The sequence below is a fragment of the Capricornis sumatraensis genome, chromosome 10, assembly GCF_032405125.1.
Source record: "Capricornis sumatraensis isolate serow.1 chromosome 10, serow.2, whole genome shotgun sequence".
Lineage (NCBI taxonomy): Eukaryota > Metazoa > Chordata > Mammalia > Artiodactyla > Bovidae > Capricornis > Capricornis sumatraensis.
The window spans coordinates 60,257,512-60,281,767 of record NC_091078.1 but is presented as its reverse complement, the minus strand read 5'-3'; the positions used below and the strand labels follow the sequence as shown (position 1 = coordinate 60,281,767).

Genomic DNA, 24,256 nt, shown 5'->3' with positions numbered 1-24,256 from the left:
GGAATTGTTGGGGAAAGATAGGGACAGAGAAGAGGAAGAGAAGGAGGATGAAGAAATTAGGAAAAAGAGGAGATGGGAGGGGTGCTCATTCCTCTTGGGGGCTGAAGAAGACAGGTGAAGAATGGGTTCCCTAGACAGGTGGGTAAGGACAAGGGAGAAGTCAGGGACACCCCTGGGGAGGGCAATCAGGGGCTCTGGGAGGCCCAGCTGGCATGATCAGAAGGTCTTCTGGACCCTCTGTCCTCTCCCAGAAACAATCTTCCATTTCAAAGTGAGCCCAGATACATGTAAGCCAGAGCTTAGAGACACCGTCCTCCAGATGTCTTCTGTTTTTCACTCCTCCCTGTATCGACCTCAGGTTCCCACCGTTCTCTCCTGTGCCCTTGGCTTTGAAGCGTCCTCAGAGAGCAGACTTCACTCCTCTCCTGGCTGGAAAGTCCTGCCTCAGGTTCCTCCTGCTATAGGTAGTCTGTTTCCCACGCCCTCCCCCATTTGCTTGACAGCAAGAATAACGCAGATCTTTAACAGGACAACTATCTGTGCTGCTTCTTGCCTTAGAAAATCTTCACAGAGCTGCTAATGAATAGGGGAGCCACAGTTATTCTCAGCAAGTGTGCTGGAGGCTGCAGGCTGCTCCCTGGGCTCTGGGGCTCATGTCCCACGGGTCTGAGCCCAGCTCCCAGGCGGGGTCATCTGAGGCACTCTGGGAATGGCCAGGGGGTTCCTCTTGGTGTTCCCTCCCCCTGAGACACTGAGATTCTACCATCACTCTCTGCAGAGATTCACTTTCAATCTCACTCTTTGGGGAGAAGGTACTGCTGACCCCTGAAGTAACACACTACCTCTGAGGTCACTCATGAGGCAGTGAGTCACTGACCACAAGGGGTGGACGGGAGCCAGGACTGGTCTCAAGCTCTCTGTCTCTGCTCAGGGCTGCGGGGCACTCAGGGAGGGGCTCAGAATCACCTGGAGATGGACTCCTTAGTGATGGGCAATGACTTCTTTAAATGCTCTCAATCTCCCTTCCCTAGGCAGGTCCAGAGTGACTGACGGCAGGGGAAGAAACAAAGAAAAGCAGGGCAGTGTGGGGTGGGACTGGCTCCAGGTGGCCATGGGGGGAGGAGAAAGGGGGGCACAGTGAGCAGGGCCCTGGGGATGCAGATGGCGGGAGGAGGGTTGGAAGGAAGCTCAAATGTCCTTGCATGATGGGGAAACTGAGGCAGGGAGTTCCCTAAGGTCTCACCATGGGAAATTAGCAGCGGAGGCGGGAAGGGGGTTATGGGCTGTGGCACCGAGTGTCCCCTTTCCCACCTAGGAGAGGTGTTTCTCATCAGCAGGAGGAGGTGTGTGAACCCCCAGATAGCCAAGCACCCCCGCCTGCTGTGGGAGGGAGGGTCAGACAGGAGTTTGGCCATCTTTGGAGAGAGAGAAAAAGAGAGAGGGAGAGAGAGGGGAAGGAGAAGACAGGAGGGAGGAGAGAGAGAAGAGGAGAGAGGGCAGAGGGCGGCAGGCCTGGACGGGTCCTCACCGAGCCCTTGGAGCAATGGTCCGTCTCCCCACTGCTGAAGAGGGCCAAGTCTTTGGTGAAGACGGCGGCGGCCCTCAGGATGAAGGATATGAAGAGGTTCATGTGGATGTAGTTCCGTGTGCAGCGGAGCTTCCTGTGGGAGGCGGCCAGATCCGGGAGGCCGAAGAGGGCCTCAGACTCCCACCCCATCCAACACATCCAGCTGAGAGAGGCGAAGACTCGAAGCCTCTGAATGCGGACCCTACCCTCAAGGGGGACCCTGTCCCCCGGCATCCTATCCACATGTGCAGCCTGGCTTGCCATACCTCCTTCCAGGGCACAGGCCCCTGGTGACCTATCCCCCGGTGACCGGCACCCTCTGAGGGGCGAGCCTGACTCAGGGGAACACTCTGAGTGGCCTGCTGTCTCGGGGGGAGGCTGGCCTGGCAGGGGAGCTGGGGCAGGACTGAATAGGGGCTGACCGTGGAGCGAGGAACAGCATGCCTGGGTGCGGAGTGACCTGGTCGGTCTGCTCTGAGGCCTGTGGCTCGGGCTGGTCCTCACCTGAACAGGCTCAGGATGGCCGTGGCGACCAGGAGAGTGGCGAGGGACAGGCTGTAGCCGATGGTGTAGCCGGTCTTCACAGAACTGTAGAACACTGTCTGCTGCTGCTAGAGGGAGGGGCGTGAGGATCTTGGGTGGGGTGAGGGGCGCTCACCTAGGGGCGGGGTGCCCTATATATCCTGCCTCCCTCCCCTGCCCTGGCAGACGAGGAGGCTGAGGCCTGGGGCTCCCAGTCCCCAGACCCCCCTGACTCCCTGGTTTCCACAGACGAGTCAGGGCTGCTTCCCAGGGTGGGGGTGGGGATTGATCTCAACTCTGCTCTGCTCCTTCACAGGAGAAATGTCAGTGGAGGGAGGAGCAAAAATGCCACACGTTCCACTGGCCCATCCATTCATCCTTCAGTCATGTGTGCAGCAGAACTTCTGGGCCAACTCTGGGCTTGGTATCCTTGGGCATAAGACTGCTCACCCTTCAGACCCTCACATGAAGCCCTCCCTCCCCAGTGAAGACAATGGTAAAGAAGACACTGTTGCTGTTTAGTCGCTAAGTCTTGTCTGACTCTTTGTGACCCCATGGACTGTAGCCCTCCAGGCTCCTCTGTCCATGGGATTTCCCAGGCAAGAGTACTGGAGTGGGTTGCCATTTCCTCCTCCAGGGGATCCTCCCGACCCAGGGATCAAACCCAAGTCTCCTTCACTGACAGGCAGATTCTTTACCACTGAGCCTCCAGCGAAGCCCAAAGAAGACACTAGGGGTGGGCAGTGTCACAAATGTGTGATTTGTCGGGGCTGGGGTTAGCAGGAGGAGGACATTCTGGCCTTTCTGGGGAGGTGGGACAAAGCTGGATGCTGAGGGCTTCCTGCTGCCCCCTCCCCTAGGATGCACACACAAAGCCACGGTCACTGGGCAGCCCTTCCTTCCTCCCCACTTCTCACTCCCTGCTGGAACAGAGGCCAGTGGTTAGAAAGGATTTAGTGGATTTAGATCCTGCCTGAGGATCTGGAGGGCTTTGAAGGCCTCTGAGAAAATTGCTGCCCTCTTGGGAGGAGTAAAAGTCCCTATCTGTGAAGGGCATTGGGAGTGGGACAGAAGTCATCTCAGACAGCCAGACTGTGTTCACACATCAAAGCTGTGAGGGGCTCCTAGCTCGGGACTCCAGTCATATTCCAGCCTCATCAGTATCCCTCCCTGGCTTCTGGCTCCACATCCTTGGAGAGACCACTGACGGTCTGCTCCAGGGCAGCTCCCTGCCCTGGCACTGAGGACAATGGCCCTGGCCCTGTCTCTGACTGGCTGCTGGGTATCTGAGACCAGTTCCTTCCAGGATCCGTACCTTGGTTTCCCCTCTGTGTGAGACAGGGGGAGGGGTTCTGTAGGCCCTGCCATGTCCAGGGCTGGAGCAAGGTTCTTGTGAGGGAGTGGGGTGGGCTGGCCTCAGGGTGATGCTTCAGCTTTGCTGCTGTGTGTCATCCTCCTGGACCCTTCAGGGGAGCCAGGGGAATGTGCGCCTGGAGAGGGAGGAGGCTTGGGGAGGGCAGATGCCAGGAGTCCTGGCTCCTACACAGAGGGCAACCATGCCCCTTGGTGGGAGAGAGTGGAAGGAGGCAGCAGGCCCGGGCACTCATGTGTGTGTGTGTGTGTGTGTGTGTGTGTGTGTGTGTGGTGCATGGAGGCCCACCTCATCCAAACTCGATGAATTGTCATCCAAGCCACAGGCAACGGGGTAGGGGCCAGGCTCCAGGGGCGTCCAGCCCGCTTCAGTGCAGCTGCGGCTCACGTTGCGGCCTGGGTGGAGGGTGGGGCGGAGAGGAGAGAGGTTGAGGTGGGAGCTGGCAGGTTGGAGGAGCAGGCGTGGAGGCTGTCTATCTGTGGGCTCAGCCCTACTCTTATCACCCGCTGCAGCATCAGGTTCCAGCTGTGCTGACCTAGATGCCCAGGACACCATGGGGCAGCCTGGGGCAGGGAGAAGCCCCTCCAGGGCCACCAGCGGACCCTCCCACACAGATGACAGGGCAGACATTCCTGCCCCCTGCTGTGTATAAACCTGACCTCAGGGCGATTTAAACCCTGATCCTCATCACAGGCAGCCTGGATCCTTGGCACAGACTGACCCCTGACCCTTGGCATGAGCTGAATGCTGACCCCTGTCACAGGGCCATGGATGCTGCTGTGTCGTTTGGTTTCTTGGTCCCGTGTGTACAGACAGCAGCCTTCTGGCTGGGGTAAGGGGCCCAGGCCTGCCCAGTTGTCCTGCGTCAGTCTGCCTGGGCCTATGGGTCTGGGTTTCCTCCCACGCCCTGGGGCCAGGGTTCAGATGTGCTGCTGGGGAGGGACCAGAGTAAGGCAGGAGGTGGGTGAGAGCTGGAGGATATCTTGTAAAGGCACAGATGTGAAGTCCTGACACATGGAGAAGTGGGAGTTCCTGGCAGGAGCACCTGCCCAGGCAGTAGCAAGCATGAGAAGAATTGAGCCGCACAGGACTGCAGAATCTCGGGGCGGAAGCGCTGAGGCTGCGTTCCAGGGCAGTGCACTGTCCTCTGTCCCTGGAGGCCCGGTGCTGCAGCCAAGGGACAGGACCATTAATGGGCCATGTGAGGCGAGGGGTACCCCCTAGGGTCCCCCTCTTGAGGGCAGGGAGGGGCTGGATAGGAAATGGGCGAGACAAAGAGGAGCCCCCTCGCCTCTATCCCAGGACTCCTTACAGAGACATCGAATCCAGGAGAGAGCCCGAGAGCCCGCCTGCCAGGCTTGTTGTGGGGAAGGGAGGGAGAAGGAGAAGGGAGACGAGGAGGAGGAGGGAGAAAGGAGAGGCAGAGAGGATGAGAGGAGAGAGAACAGGTAGGAGGAGGAGGTAAGAAGTTGAGAAAGAAGGTGGGAGGAGAAAAGATTAGGGAAAGAGATGAAGCAAGTTGATGAGGAGGAACTGAGAAAGAAGATGGCTCCTGACATCCTTGCCCTCTAGCTGCTTCCTCACCTGAACCACCACCGTCAGCACCACCGTCAACATCATCGCCATCACCATCATCACAACGGACGTTTTGAGAGCTTTCCCCAGGTATACTGGATAGAGCACTTTAGGCACATTGTCTTTCTGGAGCCCCTCAATTATCACAGTTGGGAAGCCAAGCTCCAAGAGGCTGGTCACTTTTCCAAAACCACATAGGAGATACAGGGTAGAGCAGGTGTGGTCCCCACAGTCTTCCCAGGTAACTTTGACCCTCATCTGCACTGAGGCGACTGAGGACTTAGTTCAGGTGTCCAGGTGCAGAGCTGTAGGAGGCGGGAGGCGTCAAGCTTTCCTGAGCTCGGGGAGGGTCACTGCACATGTCTAATGTTTCGAAACTTTGCTGTGTGCTCAGAGCATCCCAGGTAACTCCCTATTCACTATTTCCGTGAATCCTCCTGGCTGCCATTTGAAGGAGGTACTTGTCACCCTGCTTTCTGGATAGGGAACTGAGGGATGGCTGGGGGTGGGGGGATCTCCAGGAAGGAGCAGTCGGCTGGGTCTCTTTCCACTGTGAGGTTCCTTCCTGCCACTGCGGCAGAAAGGACTTTGCAGAGGAAGGGGCACTGGGCTAGGCCAGTTTCCTGGCTTACACTTTTTTCATCTAGTTGCCCAGGAAAACACACCCTCTTTCCCCTACAGATTCAGCCCCTAACCCAGTCTCCTGTTCCTCACCATCATTTTCAGAGGCTAAGGCCACCAAGGATAGCTGTGCAGATTGCTCACTGCACAAGGGCATCTGGCTGATGGACACGGAGGGGTAAAGTGTACTTCCTATTCAGCTTGTCACAAGATGGGCTCAGTGAGCAGTTGACTCCACCTGAGGAAGAGCTGCCTTCTCTCATCAGCCTGAGGGCTCGGTGGGGGCCCCAGTGAGCCTGGTGGCCTCCCTGTTAGCCAGATGGTGGGCTAGAGTTCCGGTTCTCAAGTGAAGGAGCTGCCTTCTCAATTCCAGCAGGGACAGAAGGAGGAGCCTCAGGAGGGATGCAATTAGCATAGTGTCAGAGTGGAATGCAATTAGCAGGCGCTTCCAGGGATCTGAAGGAAGGCTGGTTGCCAGGCTCTGCTGAAGGGAGCATGATGAGAGCTGCCCCAGGGAGCTTAGCTCCTACTTGCCCAGATGCTGGGTGCCCCTGGAAGAGGGCTGGGCTAGGTGGGTGCTGACCTGGACTGTGACATGCCTGTGGCTGAGGACCCTCAAGGACAGCACCCAGATCTCCTTGACTGCTGAGCATGCATCCCTGAGCACTGGGGAGCAAAACACGACTGCCTCACAGAGACCATTAGATCCCCCGCCCATTCTCACTTTACAAATAGGGAAATAGGCCCAGAGGGGAAAGGTCACCTGGAGAGAGAGACTTTTTGCTCATCCTCTCAATTCTTATCTAGGTCCTGTCCATCACCACCCCTTCCCACCCCAGCCCTGCTCCTCCTCCTGCCCTCCCCCAGCTCATCAAACCCATACCTGAGCGGGGCACACTTGATCTCTCCCTCCCTCATACCTGAGCGGGGCACGCTTGATCTCTCCCTCCCTCATACCTGAGCAGGCACGCTTGATCTCTCCCTCCCTCTTCCCCCACCTTCCTGCTTCCCTCCCCTGGCTTGCCGTCCACCCAAGTCCAAACCGTCACCATCTCTGCTCTGCCCTGGGGTTGGGTTTTCCCATTTGTACTCCCAGAATCCTCTCTTCTCACAGAAACCAGTTATCAGTTAAAAATCCCCAACTGGACTGTGTCCATCTCCTGCGTAACCTCCGTCATGGCTTCTGAGTGAACGCAGGAGAGCCCACGTCCTGTCAGTCCTCCAGGCCTCTGCCCGCCTGCTCCCTGTTCCCTCCTCCCTCTCCCGAGCTCTCGTGGCCTCCACTGAGTTTCCTCAGGGCTCATACCACAGGCTGTGGATCCTCTCAGCGACCCCCCACCCCCGGCCAGGATCTTTGAGACTCTTTCCCAGCCCAGGTCTTCAGACAGTAGTCCCAGTATCATCTCCTTGTAGAGGCCGCCAGGACAGCTGCCTTAGGTTGCTTCTGCCTCTTCTCTCTCCCAGCACTGCTTACTACTTATGTTTGCATATGTTTTCTTGCTAAATGTCTCTCCAACTAGAACATGAGCTCCCTGAACACAGAGCATTTTATCCTTCTGACCCATGCTGCGTTTGTCCAGCCCAGTGCCAGTCAAGCTAGTAGGTGTTTAATAAACATTCTCTGAATGAAAGCATGACTGACTATGTGCCCTAAGCCCCTTTAATTATTCAGTAGCAAGACGGCCCATTTCCTGAAGAGGTTCCCCCTTTTCTTTTCTGTCTTATATGCGCACATTCACTTAAGCAGGACCTGACAAGTTGTGTAAGAAAGGCCAGTTTCGCAGAGTCTGAAAGGTCATTGCCTCCAGGTAGTGAAAGAATGAACCAAGACCAGCCCCCTAAAATGGGAACATGGGAGCCATAACTGTCAATCAGTTATCAATCGCTAAACAAATATTTAGTGAGCCCTTCCCACATGCTTATCTTTCTGGGAAGAGCTAATCAGATCCTATGAGCCCTTCAGAGAACTAATAGTGCAGCCTCTTCCAGGAAGGCCCCCCACACCCCGACTGCTCTAGCCCCTTGAGCACCCCCTTTGCCTTCTCACTTCCTTGAGAGGTGATTCCTCATTCCAGCCACCTCTACTCCTGCCACCCAGCTCCCGCCCTTCAACCTGAGGTTCTTACCTTGAATGGGGGAGAAGAGCTTAAAGATGAGGGGACAGGCCAAGACAACCACCTGGCCCCTAGGGGTGGCTGGCCAGCAGGTGAGGTTGTCCCACATCTTGCCGCAGCCTGTGGGGTGAAGGCAGAGGACACACGGGTCAGCGTAGTCACCAGCAGCCTTGGTCCTGAGCCCACAGGCACCCACTCTTTTCCTCCTTGTCTAGGCTCCCACCTTGAGGAGAGGGGAGACAGGGAGGGAGGGGAAGGAAGCATAACTACAAGTCCACAGTTTTTGGTGAGAGACAGAGCTCCCCTTGTGTGTTTCGAACAGTGGAGGGGGTTTGTTTGTTGCAGAGATTGTGAGGAAGAGGTTCCCCAGCATTCGACGCACAGGCAACAGGGATACCAGGCCAGCATTTTGCGCAGTCCTGCACAACGGTGAGTTATGTAGCATCTGGGACTCTCAAAGTTGCTGGGCGTTTGCACAGACGAAAACATTTTGTAATGACAAGAGGCTAGACTCTTACTCCATCTTACAGATAAACACAAGGCGCTTATTGTACGGGTTTGACAGTACAAGTTTTCCAGGAAAGAAGCAGCCAAGTAAAGGGAGAGAAGGCTGGGCTTTGCTGTGTGCTCTGAACTTTACTAAGAGTTGTTCAATGTTTTGGAAAATCACGTTACTTATGGCAATGCTGCCCATGAACCTGGGTCAGTGATGCAACCAGCATATATATCAATCTACATTTAAAGCTCTCACATTCCCAGAATTTATATTTATAGGTACAACCTTTAGACTCTGTCTTCTTATCTTTTGGTGTGATTGTGCTGGAATGTGTACACAGTATTTTATTATACATGTCTTTATTCTATTTTTGTTTTACGTTATAATTAGGACATCATTAAAAAAAAAAAAAGGTCCATGTCCTAAGTTTCATTTTAGAATAGTAAAGGAGGCAGTAGAAAACAGTTGTTATAAAAAGGAGCTGTTGGGTATGATAGGGTGATGAATATACTGGGGTTTATCTAGTTCTTGAGGAGTCTTCATAAAACTCATAAAACAACACCAAATTACCATATGGACTGTAGCCCACCAGGCTCCCCTATCCATGGGATTCTCCAGGCAAGAATACTGGCTGAAGTGGATAGCCCTTCCCTTCTCCGCGGGATCTTCCCGACTCAGGGATCGAAGCCAGGGCTCCTGCATTGCAGGTGTATTACTTACCATCTGAGCCACCAGAGAAGCTCACCATAAAACAAATGCCTCCAATCCAATAAAATTGTGAACCGTGACAGGGGCTGGTGATTAGGGAGTGAATTCGGATAAAACCCTGTATCACAGGCTGTGTTCTCCACTGCGCACCTGTTCACCTCGGCTGGTGAAGCCTGCACAGTGGGGTCTCTAGGGGTCCACTTGAATAGGCAGATGCCAGTGCTGTGGTCTTGCCTGTTCAGGGCCTGGGTGCCCCTGAGGAACAAGGACTCCTCTGGATGCCCTCCCCCGAGGGAGGTTTAATTGTCTCTTTGCAACATTGCCAGTCCCATAGATTTACTCAGGAAACCCAACCCCTGAGCCAAAGTCAACGCCAGCTGGGCCAAACCCAGCCCAGCCCAGGTCCGAAGGTTCACGAGTTCCCAAGAACGGGGCCTGGGAAGAGGAGGCGGAAGGACATCCCCACTCGGGGAAGAGCCTTGAGCCTCTGGATACTAAGGCGGGCCAGCAGTGGGGAGGGTAGGGGTACCTTCTGGGGCTGCGGGAGCCAGGGGGCACCTGCAGCTGAAGGCTGAGAACACCTGGACCTCCGGGGCCTGGCCAGACAGCATAGGCTCCCTGCCTCGGGGACCCCATCTGCTACCACCCGTCCTACCCCGAGTGGCCTCACTAGGGCTCCCGTCTCTCTTCCATCCCTGTGCCCACATCTCTGGAGGCCATGTAGCTGCCAGCCAAATCTTGCTAGATGCTGTTAATGGTATCATCAGCAAACACTTATGCAGCCTTTATATGTGGGAGACATTGTTCTACCCTCTTTACACTAAGAACTTATCTAACCCTCCCATTCTACAGACAAGCAGCTGAGGGACAGAGCCATTGCGCAGCTAACTCCAGGTCTCCGGCAAACTGCCTGCCCTCTGCCTGGTCCGAAGGCCTTGAGATCCTCTCTCTGGGAACTCTACTTGGTTGGTCTGTGGACAGCCCTAACAATGCTGGGCATGCCCTGGTTTGCAGGCCAGCTATTGCGTCTGGGTTCTTGCCAGGCTTCAGGCTCTCTAGATTTCCAGTGGGCACCTGGATCAGGAGTGATTCAGAACTGGGTGTCCTGAGCTCAACTTCACCGGAAGTGGCACAGAAAGGAGGGAGCCTGGGCTCTGCGCCCCCGGGGCGGCCACACTTGGCCTCAAGGAATCTCAGTACCACTGGGGCTGAGCTGTGAACTGCTGAGGCACAGGCTGGTGGACAGGGTGGGGCTGGGGGGAGCCAAGGAAGAGGGGCCGGTACCTAGTCAGAGAGGCTTACTGCAGGGTCGGGAAGCTGAAAGGGGTTGACAGCCAAGAAAATGCTGGGCCTCGGGAGCACCTGTGGTTGTGAGCTGGGTCCGGGAGTACTCTCTGTGTGTCTGCCCCAGGGAGGCCACACAGGTCCCACCGCACATGTCACCAGGCCCACAGAGACCCAGGGCCCAGGCTGGCTATGCGTGCCCACAGTGGGGCTGCAACCTCAATGGGAAAGAAAGCTCAGCCTGGGTGGGGGATGGCAAGGCAGGGTGGGGGCCTCTGCTGTGTCATTTTATAGATGTGTGTGCACAGACACACACACTGACAAGCATTCCCTGGCACATAGAATCACAGACACACATGTAAACATGCATACAGGTAGGCTTACTTGAACATGGAACCAGACATAAGCAAACAGAGGCACAGAGAGACACACACAACTCATGGACACACATGTATAGACACGACTGAGCATACCACAGACATTCACACACACACACAGCACACACCAGGCAGACATATCCAGGCAGGTCCGAGCTTACACAGACATATGCCTCAAACATACAAAGACACTCAGAGTCAAACACAGGCTCCAGAGGCACAGATGCAGCCCTAGACAGACATGGGCCAGGAGTGCACAGCCAGATGTGCACAAACACAGAGTCCTGCACAAGATCATGGGCAGACTCACCGCCCACAGACCCTTCATGGCCTCCTCTGCATCTCAGGCCTACTGCCTGGTGGCAGAGTGTTGGCTTCCTACAGGCACCTTGTGCCAGCAATGACCTCATTGGGATCACAAGGGTGGCCGGCCCTCAGGGCCTGGGAGGTGCTCTAGTGGGGCCTAGAGTCTGGCGTCTGGGCCTCTCCGGGCTGCCCATGATCCTGGATCTCACTGTTGAGACTTTCCAAGGCTGTGTGCAGCCTGGTCTTGACTTCCTGCTGCAGAGGCAGGGGCGGGGGCGGGGGTGGGGGTGTACAAACTGTAGGCAGGTCTGGCTGACCCTCCCCCAGGCCATAGTTTCAGGAGCCTGGGAGACAGAGGGCCATCCTTCCTTGAGAGCTGGGAGAGGCAAAGGCCATCCATGATGCTGCACACACTCAGTGCTGCAGGAGGTGGGAATCAGAGCCCAGAAGGAGGGACTTAGGCTGGGGTTCATGACTGTCAGCCTCAGTGAGATGGGGGGACAGGGGAGCCAGGAGGAACAAATGCTCCCTGCTCTTGAGCCAGGCTGCTATGTAGCTGTAATCCCAGCTTCAGGGAGGTGACCTCTGGGAGAGAGACCCAGAGCTGGCCCAGGCACCCCACTGCTTCAGCCCTTCCCCCTCCCAGAGAGGCATGAACCCTACACCCACTCCCCACCCACCAAAGGCAGTCGGCCTTGGCACCTTCTGACTTCCCAGACTCTCTGCTTCTCCACATCCTGCCCTCCCTTGTGAGTCTGGCTCCAGCAACAGCTCTTAAAGGAAGCCCTCTATTTCCTTCCATTCTCACCCAACAGTTGCTGAGCCAAACGTGGGGAGCACAAGATTGGGGAGTGAAGATCAGAGGGTGATACCAGGTGATCCGATGGCCCTGTCGCCAGGCAGCCTCGACCTGAGGGTGGAGCAGGGCTAACGGTGAGAGGGAGGTGGGCTACGTGGAGGGAGGAGGGTTCTCTCTTGCCACCAGGGGCCTCACCTGCTGTTTCATTCTCCAGCTGCGCCTCCTCCAGGCACTGCTCGTGCTGTACCGCAATCATCCGCAGATAGTCACACTCTTCCTGCTGCAGCCCCACCGCCCAGCCGCCCTGGGGGAGCGAGACAGGGAGGGGGACCCGTCAGCCTCATTCATCCACAGCCTACCTGTCCGTCCGGGGGCTCCAGGAGCATGGGGCTAAGCAAGGCCCAGTCACCGGACTGACCCAAGTTCCAGACTGAACCCCAGCCCCAGTCTGAACTCGACCTTAGACTGAAGTCTGACCTTGACCTAGATCTGACCCCAAACTCTTATCCAGTGTCCCCCACAAAGCCCTCTGCTGTGAGGGCCCTGTCATGGCTTCCTGCTGGTTCCAGCAGTACTGTGGCTGTAATAACACCGTCTCTGTGGGTGGCACAACTCTGGACAGAGGTCAGAGGGCCTCTCCTTGGAGCCCAGAGCTGGCCCACTGGATCCTCCAGCTTAGGCTGGGAGCCCTGGGTCCCTGTTTCAGTCTCTGTGGATGAGTGGGGCCCGGCAGGTGCTACCTTGTTTTGAGTTGGACCCTGGCTTCTGGTTCTTGGAGCCAGGCCTGGGAGGAGTCCAGACTCCTGGCTGGCTCCATCTTTCATCCTCTGTCCCCATTCCTGGTCACCAGTCTGGGAAGGGAATGCTGGTCCTCCTTGACCAGACCCTCCACTCCTGCTTCTTAGCTTCTGAATAATTCAAGTTCTAGCAGATCTAGTGAGGGTGAGGGAAGTCTCAAGAAGTAAGAGAGGACCCTCTAGAATGGCTCATGATCCAACCAGGCCTCCTCTCACAGAGGTCACCGAGAAGCCCAGGCTTTTCCCCTCCCTCCACTGTGCCCTGGCCAGGGATTAAGGGTAAAACTTGTGTGCCAGGGAGATATTGGCATTGAGGCAGACATGTGAGTAGGGATGACAGCTGCCCAAGTATAGCCGGAAAAAACAGGTCTTGGGAGTCAGGTCTTGTGGAGAAAGGTATGGTAAAGGCCTCAGTAAAGGAACCACTGGGCTGGTGGCAGTTTCTGTCAGTCTCTTTGGCACTAGGGAAGTGGCTACCACTCCACTTCCTCATCTCTGCCCAGGGAGAAGAATGTCACAGTCCCCAACAGGGCTGTGGGGAGAGTCCCACAAGATTGCTCCAGAATCAGAATTTCTTAGAGTCTCTTCCAGCTTGTCCCCCTCACCCTGGGACAAGGTCTTGGCCCTCAGTTTCCCTATGGGCCAAATGGACTTTGGCCCCCTCCCCTGATGACTGTAAGGTTTCTTGCAATAGGGTTTTGGGGAGACCACAAGTGTGTTGGGGGGGTTCCCCTTTTTTCCTTCTTTTAAGGAGATCCCTGTCTGGCCCCTAGGCACCAAGGGTGTGACTTTAACCATTGCTCTAGACAAGTCAATCCCACTGTAAGCACGTGACTCCAAAGAGGGGCCACTATCTTAAATCTCATACCTTTTCTTTTAAACAGTTATATGAACAACTGTATCATGCTCCATAATAGATCGGTGTTACTTTCCATATGTCAGCTTTTAAATGACTTGTGCTTAGTCGCTCAGTTGTGCCCGACTCTTTGTGACCCCAGGGACGGTAGCCTGCCAGGCTCCTCTGTCCATGGGGATTTTCCAGGCAAAAATACTGGAGTGAGTTGCCATGCCCTCCTCTAAGGGATCTTCCCATCCGAAGGATGAAACTTGGGTCTCCTGCATTGCAGGTGGATTCTTCACCATCCGTGCCACAAGGGAAGCCCAAGAATACTGGAGTGGCTAGCCTATCCCTTCTCCAGGGGATCTTTCTGAACCAGGAATTGAACTGAGGTCTCCTGCATTGCAGGCGGATTATTTACCAGCTGAGCTACCAGAGAAGTCCTTTAAATGACTTACCAGCTCATATTTTTACCCTAGCTGACTGGTAGAGTTAACATTCCAAGATGGAACCCACATTTCTCTGTGTGGCCTTCATGCTAATGGCTCATGGGTGAGTGAGGTCTGGGTGCTGGGTCACATGCTTCCCCTCTTGCCCCAAAGTGTCAAAAATTCTCATGGTGCTTTGTCTTAAGGGATTTGTGTTTGTTTCATCCTGCTGGGGCATAGGAACAAGGGTGGCCAGAGGGATCCCGGAGGTGGACTCTGGAAGAGGAATCCGGGGTTTGGCCACCCAGCTTGTGCCCCACTGCTGGTCTTTCTTGCTTTGTTGGAGCACACTTGTCCCAAGGGGACCTTCCCAGCTTGTCCTCAGTCACAGGGTGTGTTCTGCCTTCTGGTGCTTCCCCAGCCTTGCCTGCCTCTCCTGCCCATTTTCAGCTGCCATCATCCCCTCAACCAATTTTAGTTAAACCCAATGGCTCAGCAAGTAAAGAATCTGCCTGCAAAGCAGGAGACGCGGGTTCAACTCCAGGGTTTGGAAGATCCCCTGGAGAAGGGCATGGCAACCCACTTCAGTTTTCTTGCCAGGAAAATCTCATGGACAGAGGAGCCTGGCAGGCTAAGGCCACGGGGTCGCAAAGAGTCGGACATGACTGAAGCGAATGAGCATGCACTCCTCAATGTGAAAGCAGAGTGGATAGTGAGTAGTAGACATCAGAGTTACTGCCTTCTGTCATTCTTTAAAACTCCTCCGGTGGCATATCCTCGTCCTGTCTGGGAAATCATGTCCTTCCCCTCTCCTAGTCCATAGGTTCTGATGAACCCTCTCTCAGGGGATCAACATGTAACCAGACTTAAGCCAGTTAGAGTGTTCCTGGCCATAGTGCCTGGCACATGGTCCAATTCACACTCCTCAGAGCCAGGAAGCTCATTCCTGGGACCTCGGATTAAGCAATTAGGTAAGTGGATTTGTCTTGCCCACTGGACCGGAAACCTCAGAGGATGCAGGGGCTAGAACTACCTGGTTGCCAAGTAGAACCCAGTGATGACAGCTGCATGTTAAGGCAGGAAAAAGAGATGGAGAAAAATGGGATCTTCTTGACATTATCTGAGCCTTTGAATGTAGCCATGTCTGAAACCAACCCTGCTTCCAGCAACATGACTCAATACCCTTCTGTATGGCTGAAGCCAGCTGAGTTTTCTGTCCCTGTAACCAAGAGTCCGGACTTGTGCTCTGAGACTAGGACCAAGGATGCCCTCATTTGCTGAGCCTTCTTCTTCTTCTTCTTTTTTTTTTTTTTAAATAATATTTATTTACTTAGTTGGTTGCACTGGGTCTTAGTTCCGGCACGCAGGATCTTTAGTTGCAGCGTGTGAACTCTTAGTTGCGGCATGTGGGATCTAGTTCCCTGAGCAGGGATCAATCGCAGGCCCCCTCCATTGGGAATGGAGTCTTAACCACTGGACCACTAGGGAAGTCCCTGCTGAGCCCTCATAAGCCTGGGCTATGGCCTTGCTGTTTGCCAGGACACCTTTGTTTTCTGATCACTGAGGGCATCCCTGGGCTCCTGGCAGTTTCCGCTTGCTACTCTCTGAGGGTGCAGACTGCAGGGTTAACTTCTCTAGGCAACTCTGCTCCCCCAGAAGCACAGTAACAGTCTCTCCTGAGAGGCACTATCTGGAAGCAGGGCAGGAGCCCTTGGGGTCACCTGGGATATCTCTGAGTAAAGTGGAGGTGGTCTAGAAGAGGAGTTCTGCTTTCACCACGGCCGAGTATTGTGCCCCATCTGGAGAATGGTAGAGGAAATAGAGACCCAGAGAGGGACCAGAGGTCAGTCAGCAACGCACATTCCCCAAGGGACCTAAGTCTCCGGCCACTGGTCTGGACAGCATCAATCCCTCTGTGGCCTTGCCTCGGGCCATCTGGTCAACCATCACCCTTTGGAGGACAGGGCCAGGGCAGCTCCCTCTAGTCTTATCACTGAGGAATTCGGGCAGACTTTGAACTTCCTCTTCTATATACTTCCCGATTCTAAACATCCTCATTATCCCGCTGGACTCCAGACACACAAAATTAGAAAATTCCCAGCCAGATACAGCCAAGTCTACTGGCCCCAGGGAAGGGATATAGCCGGTGTGTGGGATTCACAGAGAATGGACAGTAGTGGTGGGCCTTTGAGGTTGTGTAAGAGTCTGATAATTAGAGGTGGAGTAAGGACATTCCAGAAAGTAGGAACAGTGTGTGCAGAAGCACAGATGCAGGAAAATGCCTAACACAGTCAACTTTGCAAGAAGTCTGATGTGGCTTCAGTAAGGGGTGCTGGAAGCATCAGGAAATGAGTTTGGAGATGTGGGCAGGGGCCAGGCCTCATCAGTTCCTGCTTGGACTAGTGCAGAAGCTTTCAGCCCCACCACCTGCAACCTGAGGGATCTTTGTAAACCGTGTGTCTTCATTCTCATTCTCCTGCATCAAATCTCTGATGGTCCTAGGAGTCAAAGCCCATACATCAAAATGGCATCCCAACCCTCCCAAACCGCACCACTGCCTACATCTAACTTGTCTCCTCTACTTCACGTGGAGTGGAGAAAGTGGGGCTCAAAGGCAGTCCTACCTTGTTGTTTAGTTGTTCAGTCGTGTCCGACTCTTTTGCAACCCCATGGACTGTAGCCCACCAGGCTCTTCTGTCCATGGAATTCTCTAGGCAAGAATACTGGAGTGAGTTGCCATTTCCTTCTCCAGGGGATCTTCCTAGACTAAGAATCGAACCTGTATCTCCTGCTTGGAAGGTGGATTCTTTACCAGTGAGCCACCTGGGAAGCCTTCACTTTGCAGTTGGGTTAAGATGAGAGTTTCAGGCCAGTCTAGTTCCCCAATACCTTCTCTGTGACAGGCATTCCTGTGCCCAGAAGAAGGGACTCAGGCAAGAATGAAGCAGTCCCTAGCATCCTTTCAGTTCTGATCCTGTGTCTCCTGCCATCTTGCTGGCTGTATGTGGGAGGTAACTGCCTGGGGATTTGCAGTATAGTCCTGAGTGTCTGGCTGGGGGTCTGGATTAGCCATGTTTGTTAATTCCACCTGCTCAGGACACCCCTTCCTGTCTATTCCCACTGTAAGGGGCTTGGGAGAGAGCCTTGCTTTCTCCTCCTAATGGGGGGCCCCTGAGATCTGGGGTAAAGGCTGAGATGGTGGGGCAAAGGGTGAAGATGCTGGGAGTTCTAGCTGTTAGGTGCTGGGGGCTCAGCAAGAGAGGGGTGAGCCCACCTCAGGTGTTGGGGGCCATACCCAACTCCCCTCAAGGGAAGCTTGAGACCACAGTTACTGGCCTGGATGAGAAGAAGCCCCTGCTTCACCCAGGGCCAGAAAACTATGGCACAAGAAGCCAAGGGAGGCAGCAGCAGGGTGGTGGGGGCACGTGAGTCCCTCCGAGGAGCAGCTAGTCTCCGAGAGCATCTAAAATGCAACAGGCTGGAATCAATGAAACAAGAGAAAGAAATTCCTGCCTCTAAGGTACCGAGCACTGGGGGCCACCATGGATGATCTGTGTTTCTGAGGTTTGTCAAAGGAGGGCTCTCTCTCTCTTTTTTTTTTTTCCTGCTAGGGATAGTTGGAAAAAGCCGTGGAAAGGGAGCAGAGAGAGCAGGGGCTCCCATTACCATGTTACATCCCATGATTTACTTAAGCCCCTCCCTACCGCCACTGAAATAATGGAGCATCAAAGGGTCATGAGGGGAAACTGAGGACTCAGAGAGAAAGCAGTGTGATCAAAGGTACATAAGACCACAAACCAGCTTCCCGGATGTCCCCTTCGTTTTGGTTTCTGTGTTTGAACTGGTGAGGAGTTGCAGATCTTGTAGTCAAGGAAGAAGTGAGGGTGGAGAGGAGAGGAGGGGGAGGAGGAAAGAGTCGGGTCGGGCACAGGAAGTGAGGTAAATCATGGGATCCAGAGGTCACAGAAAAGAGGAGAAATAGGCTCCCGCCTTTTCAGAGGGCACTAAAGGAAGTCGAGATGACTATCTTAGTGGGAAGAGAAACAGGGGCATCTGCTGGGCTGATGGGAAGGTATAATAGCTTGATCTGGGTGGTGTCTACACAGGTGCACATGTGTGAGACAATTCCCTGATATCACTTCTGATGTGTACATCTCATTAAAACCTATCTCTAAAGTCCCAGGGCAGCATGTGGCATGCCATAGCCACTTTGGAAGAAGGAGTTACTCTTATAAGATGGCATAGCCTAGATAAGTCCACGAGTTCTGGAAGCAGACTCTTGGCCACTTCCTGGCTGGGCAAACTTGGGCAGGTCACCTCAGTTCACCTGTAGAATTGGCAACCATGACAGCACCACTTACATCAAGGTTGTGTTGAGAGTTACATGCAAAGGACACAGGGGGATTGACAAAGGTTACCAGTTGTTGCCAAAGCCCCAGCCCAGCCCCACGTGCCTAGACGCCAGCCTAGCTCCAGCATGATAGCCCTGCAGAATCCCAGGCAGCCTGAATGTCCTTCCCACTCACAAGTGGCAGCAGTGTCCACCAGAGGAGAGGTCTCAAGCCTGGTTCTCCTTTGCCCCCTATTGCTGTCTGATTTCTCTTACCCTACCTGTATTTTCACGTTCTTTGGCCAATAGTCCAAAGCCTCCCGTCTCTGCAAATCCTGGGAAGGATGGACATTCCTGATGGTCCAGTGCTTAAGACTGCGCTTCCAATCCAAGGGGCAAAGGTTTGACCCCTAGTCCGGAAACTAAGATCCCACGTGCCACATTTTTGGAGGCACAGCCAAAAAATAAATAAAAATCCTGGGGAAGGTTGAACTCTAGGGAGTAGTAGGAGGATGGAGTGAGAAATTGTGTTGGGGGGCTGAGGGTAAGAAAAAGAGGGAGACATAGGGACACAAGCTTGGGTCTCAGGCAAGAAAGAACTTTCCGCAGTTCAAGGTGATACCAGGATAAGGGCTCTCATTATTAGGAGAATGCAAAGGAGTTCAGCTTGGTGTTAAGCCTGGACCCATTAAAAGGCCCTTCTTGTGAGGTTTACTGAGGGCCACGAAGCCTTTCAGGTTTTTTTGCAGAGGATCACCATGAAGAGGGTCTTTACTACCTTTGTTACCATGAGGTCACTTTGCTAAGCAGGGGCAGTAGGGACTTAGGTTTCAATCCTCTGTCTTTTGAAAGTCATCCTGGGTACCACTGCAGAAATAACACTCAGTTTCAAATATGGTGTCTGTGGGTGATGTTGGTGTCTGATCAACCGCAGAAAGCAGGGCACCAGCACCTGGAGCCGTGAGTCCTTGACATGTCTGCTGGTGACCTCTTCCTCTCCCCTCACCCCTCTTACCCTCCCCTGGGCAGGAAGAACTTGTTTTCAAGATGGCCGGAGGCACTTCCTGGGTGACACAGACCTTCACATCATGAACCACATGAGAGGGGGTGCAGATAAGATTGAGCCCTGTCTGGTGAAATCTAGCCTGCTGCCCACCCACCTGCTCAAGGCTCCCTGCTCTTCCTGTCACCCACCTGCCAGTTCACTGTACAGTCCCATCATGGCAAGGCAGGAAAGTTCCTTGCAGTAAATGCAACACCCCTTCTGCCCCTGATAATATCACCACACATCTTGTGATGCTTGATTAAATGTTAGTAGGGGATATCAGCTATTGAATATCAGCTATTAAGGAATCCCTGTTAATTTTGTTAGGAGTGATGATGGTATACAGGAAAATACCCTTGATTTTAGAGATGCATCTTAAAATAATTTGCTCTATGATATCTATAACATAATTTCAAATACTTCAGCCAAAAGAGCAAATGGTGCAAATATTAATGGTTAATGACTTTCAAATCTAGAAATTTGGAGTGGACAAACATTGGAAATTCCTATATTGCTGTTTTGGTGACATCGCTCCCGGAAATGGGCATTTCCATGTTCATTATACTACTTGCTCTACGTTTTTTTTATATGCTTGAAAATGTTCACAATAAAAGTTTTAAAAAACCCATAATGTGGCAGAGAGATTAGACTGTATTTCTTTTTCTTCTGAAATACATCTAAGGCATGTGAGAGAGTTCACACACACTGCATTTTCCTTGGTACAGTGAGAACAGCTTTGTGTTGGGGAGGTCAGACAGGAAAGGGAGGAGTCTAGGAGGTTGAGAAGATGGAGCAAGGAGGAAGGGATGAGGCTTTGTCTAGTCCCCAGACCCCATTCCTGCATCCACAGCCAGAGGGGCACAGTGAGGAGCCCCTGTAAGTGGCTCCTCAGGCTGGATTGCCATGAGACTGCCACCATGCAGAAGGGCCCATCCATCCAATCCTCCCTAAGAGGATCTGTCACCTGCCTGGGCCTGGAACCTCATGCCCCATATTGTCTGGCCACCCAAGAGGACATACCACCCCCTGTGCCCAGGATTCCTGCCTTCGCTGGAAACCCCTGGGCAAGGGGGACAAAGAAAGGTGAAGAAGGGTCCATAAGGCTCCCAGGCTGGGGATCCAGAGGAAGGAACAATCTGCCACACAGTTCACACAGCACTTTCACATCCTTCAACCACAGAAGTCCTGACTGGAAGGCCAAGCCCTTTTCCTAGTCAGTTGTGAGGCTGGGGTGAGATGGGGTGCGATGGGGCGGGGTGGGGAAGACGCGGCTCCAGCCAAGGTGGAGCTGGCCTCTTTTCCCATTTCTCCTGCATGTTGGGCCAAGGGTTCTCACTCTCCTTTTTGTGATGAGGAAACAGAGGCCGATCCACAGAGAGGAAACATGTTCTCCATGTCGACTGGCCATGGAGTGCGCTGAGGACACAGCTCAGGCTACTCATCTTGGAAGCTCTAGAAATGTCTGGAAAGATAGATGTCAGGGCAGCATGGGATGGTGGAAACTTCAGAAGGGAGCTCGATCTTCCAGCACAGCCCTGCCCACCCCTCACCCCTGGGAGCCTTGGGCAGGCCTAACTGACACGCTCACTTGACTTGAGGAGACTTGACCCCTCTGTAGCCGTTTCCTAAACACCACAGGTGGCCGGCTAGGGGCCAGGACTGCTGGGTAGCCATGGAAGCTCCTGGAGCAGATGGCTGGGGCAGGATGCTTATGGCAAGGTGAAGCTTTCAGGAGATGGCCAGTAAGGCTCACAGTGAAGTCAGAGGAACCAGGCCTCTCTGAATCCCTGGGCCAACCCAGCCTCTGGGAGATGGGGTAGGGGGAGCTGAGGGCTTCCTCCTCCTTCTGGGGACAGGCCCATTTGTCCTGCCAATAGAGGCTGTCTCATAGGCTCAGGTGGAAGACTGGATCATTTGGCCAAACTCTTTAGGGACTGCCCTGCCTCCTCCAGGGAGCTTTCCCTGACTGCTCCTGTGAGTGACCATTGCCCCAGTTCTAAAAGGCTGCAGCCCACATCTGGCTGGGCTGGTTCTCCTGGGTCACTGGCTCTGCTCTCTGCTACCAGCTGGAGAATCTTCCCAGGGCAGGGCATGGGTCTGCCCCTTCTCTATGACACCTCTTGTCTCCGCCCTTGGGCTGGGCACTGGCCTGAGCAGTTCTGCTACCAATGAGGAGCTCCTGTGCCTACTCTCCAGGGGGTAGGGGCAGTGGAAAGCTTGAAGGGTGGCCTTGGAGAAGACTTCCTCTTCTGAGACACTGGAGGTTTTCTTTCCTTTTTTTGCTTCCCTGTTCAGAAATTTCCTCTTCCCAGGCTGAGGTCAGGGCTCCATAAACAGGAGTGATACGGCCTTGGGTCTTCAAACTGAACTTTGCAGCTGCCATTTTATGACTCTGATAACACACTACCCCCCTTCCCCGAGTCTGGCTGAAGCAGGATTGCCTGGTGTCTATTTGGTGTGGGAGCAAGTGGTGGCTTGTGTGGAGAAGGGAGAAGTAGAGAGGGAAATAGGGGCCCCTCATTCCAGCCTGCTCTCACCGACTCCCAGGTGAGTCCCTTCTCCTCCCTCTGCAGGCCCAGCCCTGCACTGGGCTGCAGGGGACATGGGAGGGTGAGAGACCTTAGGCCTTGATCCCATGGGATGGTCAAAAGGGCCCAGGCTAGGGTTGAAGAGTGAGGTCAGAGTGGGAAGGGCTCAGTGGGTTGGAACAATCAGGGAAGGCTGTCTGGAGGAGGAGCTGGAGTTGGGAACTAACCAAATAAGATGTGGAAAGACAGGGGAGGGTAGGCATGGCAAGGGCCAGGGTTGAACTGTCTCAGGAGGTGGGGGGCAGATGTTGCTGGAGACGGGACCCCACTGAAACCAGCCTGCCCCTAGACTGAGAAGCCTCCAGCAATGGGAGAATGTGGTGCCAGTGGTGGTCCCAAGATCCCTGGTTCATTCATGGAAAATTTGAGTGGTCAGAGCTCAGGGGTGGGAGAGCCAGAGGGTTGCTGGTGAGGCCTGGAAGCTCTGTGACCCTGAGAGGCTCTAAGTGTTTCCAGAGTGTGCCTTCAGGGCCAGAACTTGGTGGGGCTTTGAGAGCTCAGGAGGTGGGTCTCACCACCTCAGTGAGAGAAGAATTATGCCAATTGTCATAATGTCTGCTCCCAGGACAAGCAATGAGCACTCCAGCCCATGTGTGTAGCACGTTAGCAAGATGGAAACAGAGATTCCTGCCCTGGTGGAGGTGATGGTCAGGGAGATACTCATGGGACAGAAGAGACTATAGATGACCCATATACTCCATCCACCCACCAGCCAACCTGGAGCTGGTGCCAGACCTGGAACCCACAGGTTTAGGCTCTGCCCAAGCAACAACCTCAGATTCCTCAAATTCCAGGGGAGGGATAGAAAGAAATCAGCTTCAGTCCAGGTCTGATGGGTGGGGGACAGGTGTGGCTCTGATATCTTTGGGCCTCACTTTGCCCATCTGTAAAATGGGCTTGGGTAGTCTTCAGGTCTTCCCTAATCTTACAGGAAGTTGACCCATGCATCTCCTGCCTGAGCCAGAATCTGCCCTGCAACCCAAGTGAGTGTCCCCCACTCCACTAGGCACACACATGGGCACACCCACACATGGGGCACATGGGTACCAGGGGCACACACACACATACCCATGCGGAGATGAAACAGAAGTGCAAGGAAGAGGGTGGCCACTGCTTCTTGGTTGTTTGCTCCCTTCCCATGCACATGTCTGGCCTTCTCCAATAAACACCACCCCATCTCCTCATTGCCCACCACCTTCCACCTTGGGCTCCATATCTTTCAACTCTGCTCAGTGGGAGGGCACAGGAAGGGTCTGCCTGCCGGTCACTTGATCCCCAAGGCCCCTTCCGGGGTGGGGAGGGGGGTGCTCAGTGCTTGGTCTGCTGCTGAATGTCACTCTTACAAGTAACTTAATGCCCCACAGACACCTCCCGGCGGGCAGAGCACACAACGACGACCCTCACAGCCTCCCCCTAACCTACTGTCTACCAGACCTTTCATTTCAGTGCCCCGCAGTCCCCGACCCTGCATTCACTGACTTCGCCAACCCACAGCCGTTACACGCAAGGCAAGTTTGGAGCTAGCTCTTTCCCGCCGCCCCTCTACGAGTGTCCCAGATTCTGACGCAGAATGGGCTCCAGACTGCGCGTGAAGGGACTAGGCGCGAGGGAGACCCTACGCCGCCCTCGGGTCTAGATCCAGTCTCAGGCGCAGCGAAGACGAGACCGCATGCTCCGCGCCCCTTATCCCCTCCACACAGACGTGAGCACACGGCCGGGCTCCCGTCACCCCAGCTCCACCCCCAGCTGCCGGGACTCCGGGCTGCCCGGCGGACACTCACCGCGGGGCCGAGGACGCAGACGAGGGCGCCGGTCAGCACGCAGAACCAGCGGGCGGGCGGCGGGCTTGTCGGGCTCATGGTCCGCCCCGAGCCGGCGGCGGGCGGCCCCGCGCCGGTAACTGGCAGGCGGGCGGCGCACCACGCGGCCGACGGCGGGGAGCCTGACACAGTGGCGCTGCCTAGGTGGTCCTGGCGCTATGAGGCGCCGCTCAGGGCGTGGGCGTGGGCGGGCCCTGGGGGCTCGTCTGACGGGCGGCGGGTCTAGCCAATGGCTCGGCAGAGGCGGGGCAGCCGCGCAGGTGTGGGGCGGGGCTGGGGGGCGCCCTGGCTAGTAGGGAGTCTGCGCGCTCCCCCCACCAGTCTCACACTTCAATCCTCAACCGCGAGGTGTGGGTAGACTTTCGTCCCTTGGGACCGCATCTCCGGGAATCCCGAGAGCCCAACTGCCCCATTTTTCTGTGCGTGGCTCACGACGTTTCCAAGAGCCTGACTGCGATCTCCCATTCCCGCACGCCCCTTGAGCCCCACCCCAGGGCGCTCTGCTCTTTCACCTTTAGAGCCATCTGCTCTAGGAGGCCTCCCAATCTCCCCATTTTTCACTTCTGCACCTCGGAGGGTAGGTGCAGGCGGGCCGGACTACAAGACAAATCGTGACTTATCATCCCTCAGGCTGAAGGCCGAGACTTTCTTAAGGTTCTGGGCTGCAAG

At 54.7% G+C, this 24,256-nt stretch overlaps 1 protein-coding gene across 3 annotated transcripts in view; it reads right to left on the bottom strand.

Moving 5' to 3' along the window:
* Window positions 1–23,626, bottom strand: part of VIPR1 (vasoactive intestinal peptide receptor 1) — a 31,150-nt gene extending 7,524 nt beyond the window's left edge. Inside the window, exons 1-6 of one of the 3 annotated variants that reach the window (XM_068981877.1) lie at window positions 23,549–23,626; window positions 11,937–12,045; window positions 7,784–7,891; window positions 3,750–3,856; window positions 2,072–2,175; window positions 1,529–1,661 (exon numbers count right to left, since the gene is read on the bottom strand). In XM_068981877.1, the coding sequence (XP_068837978.1) occupies window positions 1,529–1,661; window positions 2,072–2,175; window positions 3,750–3,856; window positions 7,784–7,891; window positions 11,937–12,045; window positions 23,549–23,626 (639 nt within the window). Of the gene's footprint in view, window positions 1–1,528; window positions 1,662–2,071; window positions 2,176–3,749; window positions 3,857–7,783; window positions 7,892–11,936; window positions 12,046–23,548 lie in introns of those variants that run through there. The other 2 variants (XM_068981878.1, XM_068981880.1) reach the window with 2 other exon arrangements.
* Window positions 23,627–24,256: the final 630 nt, after the last annotated feature.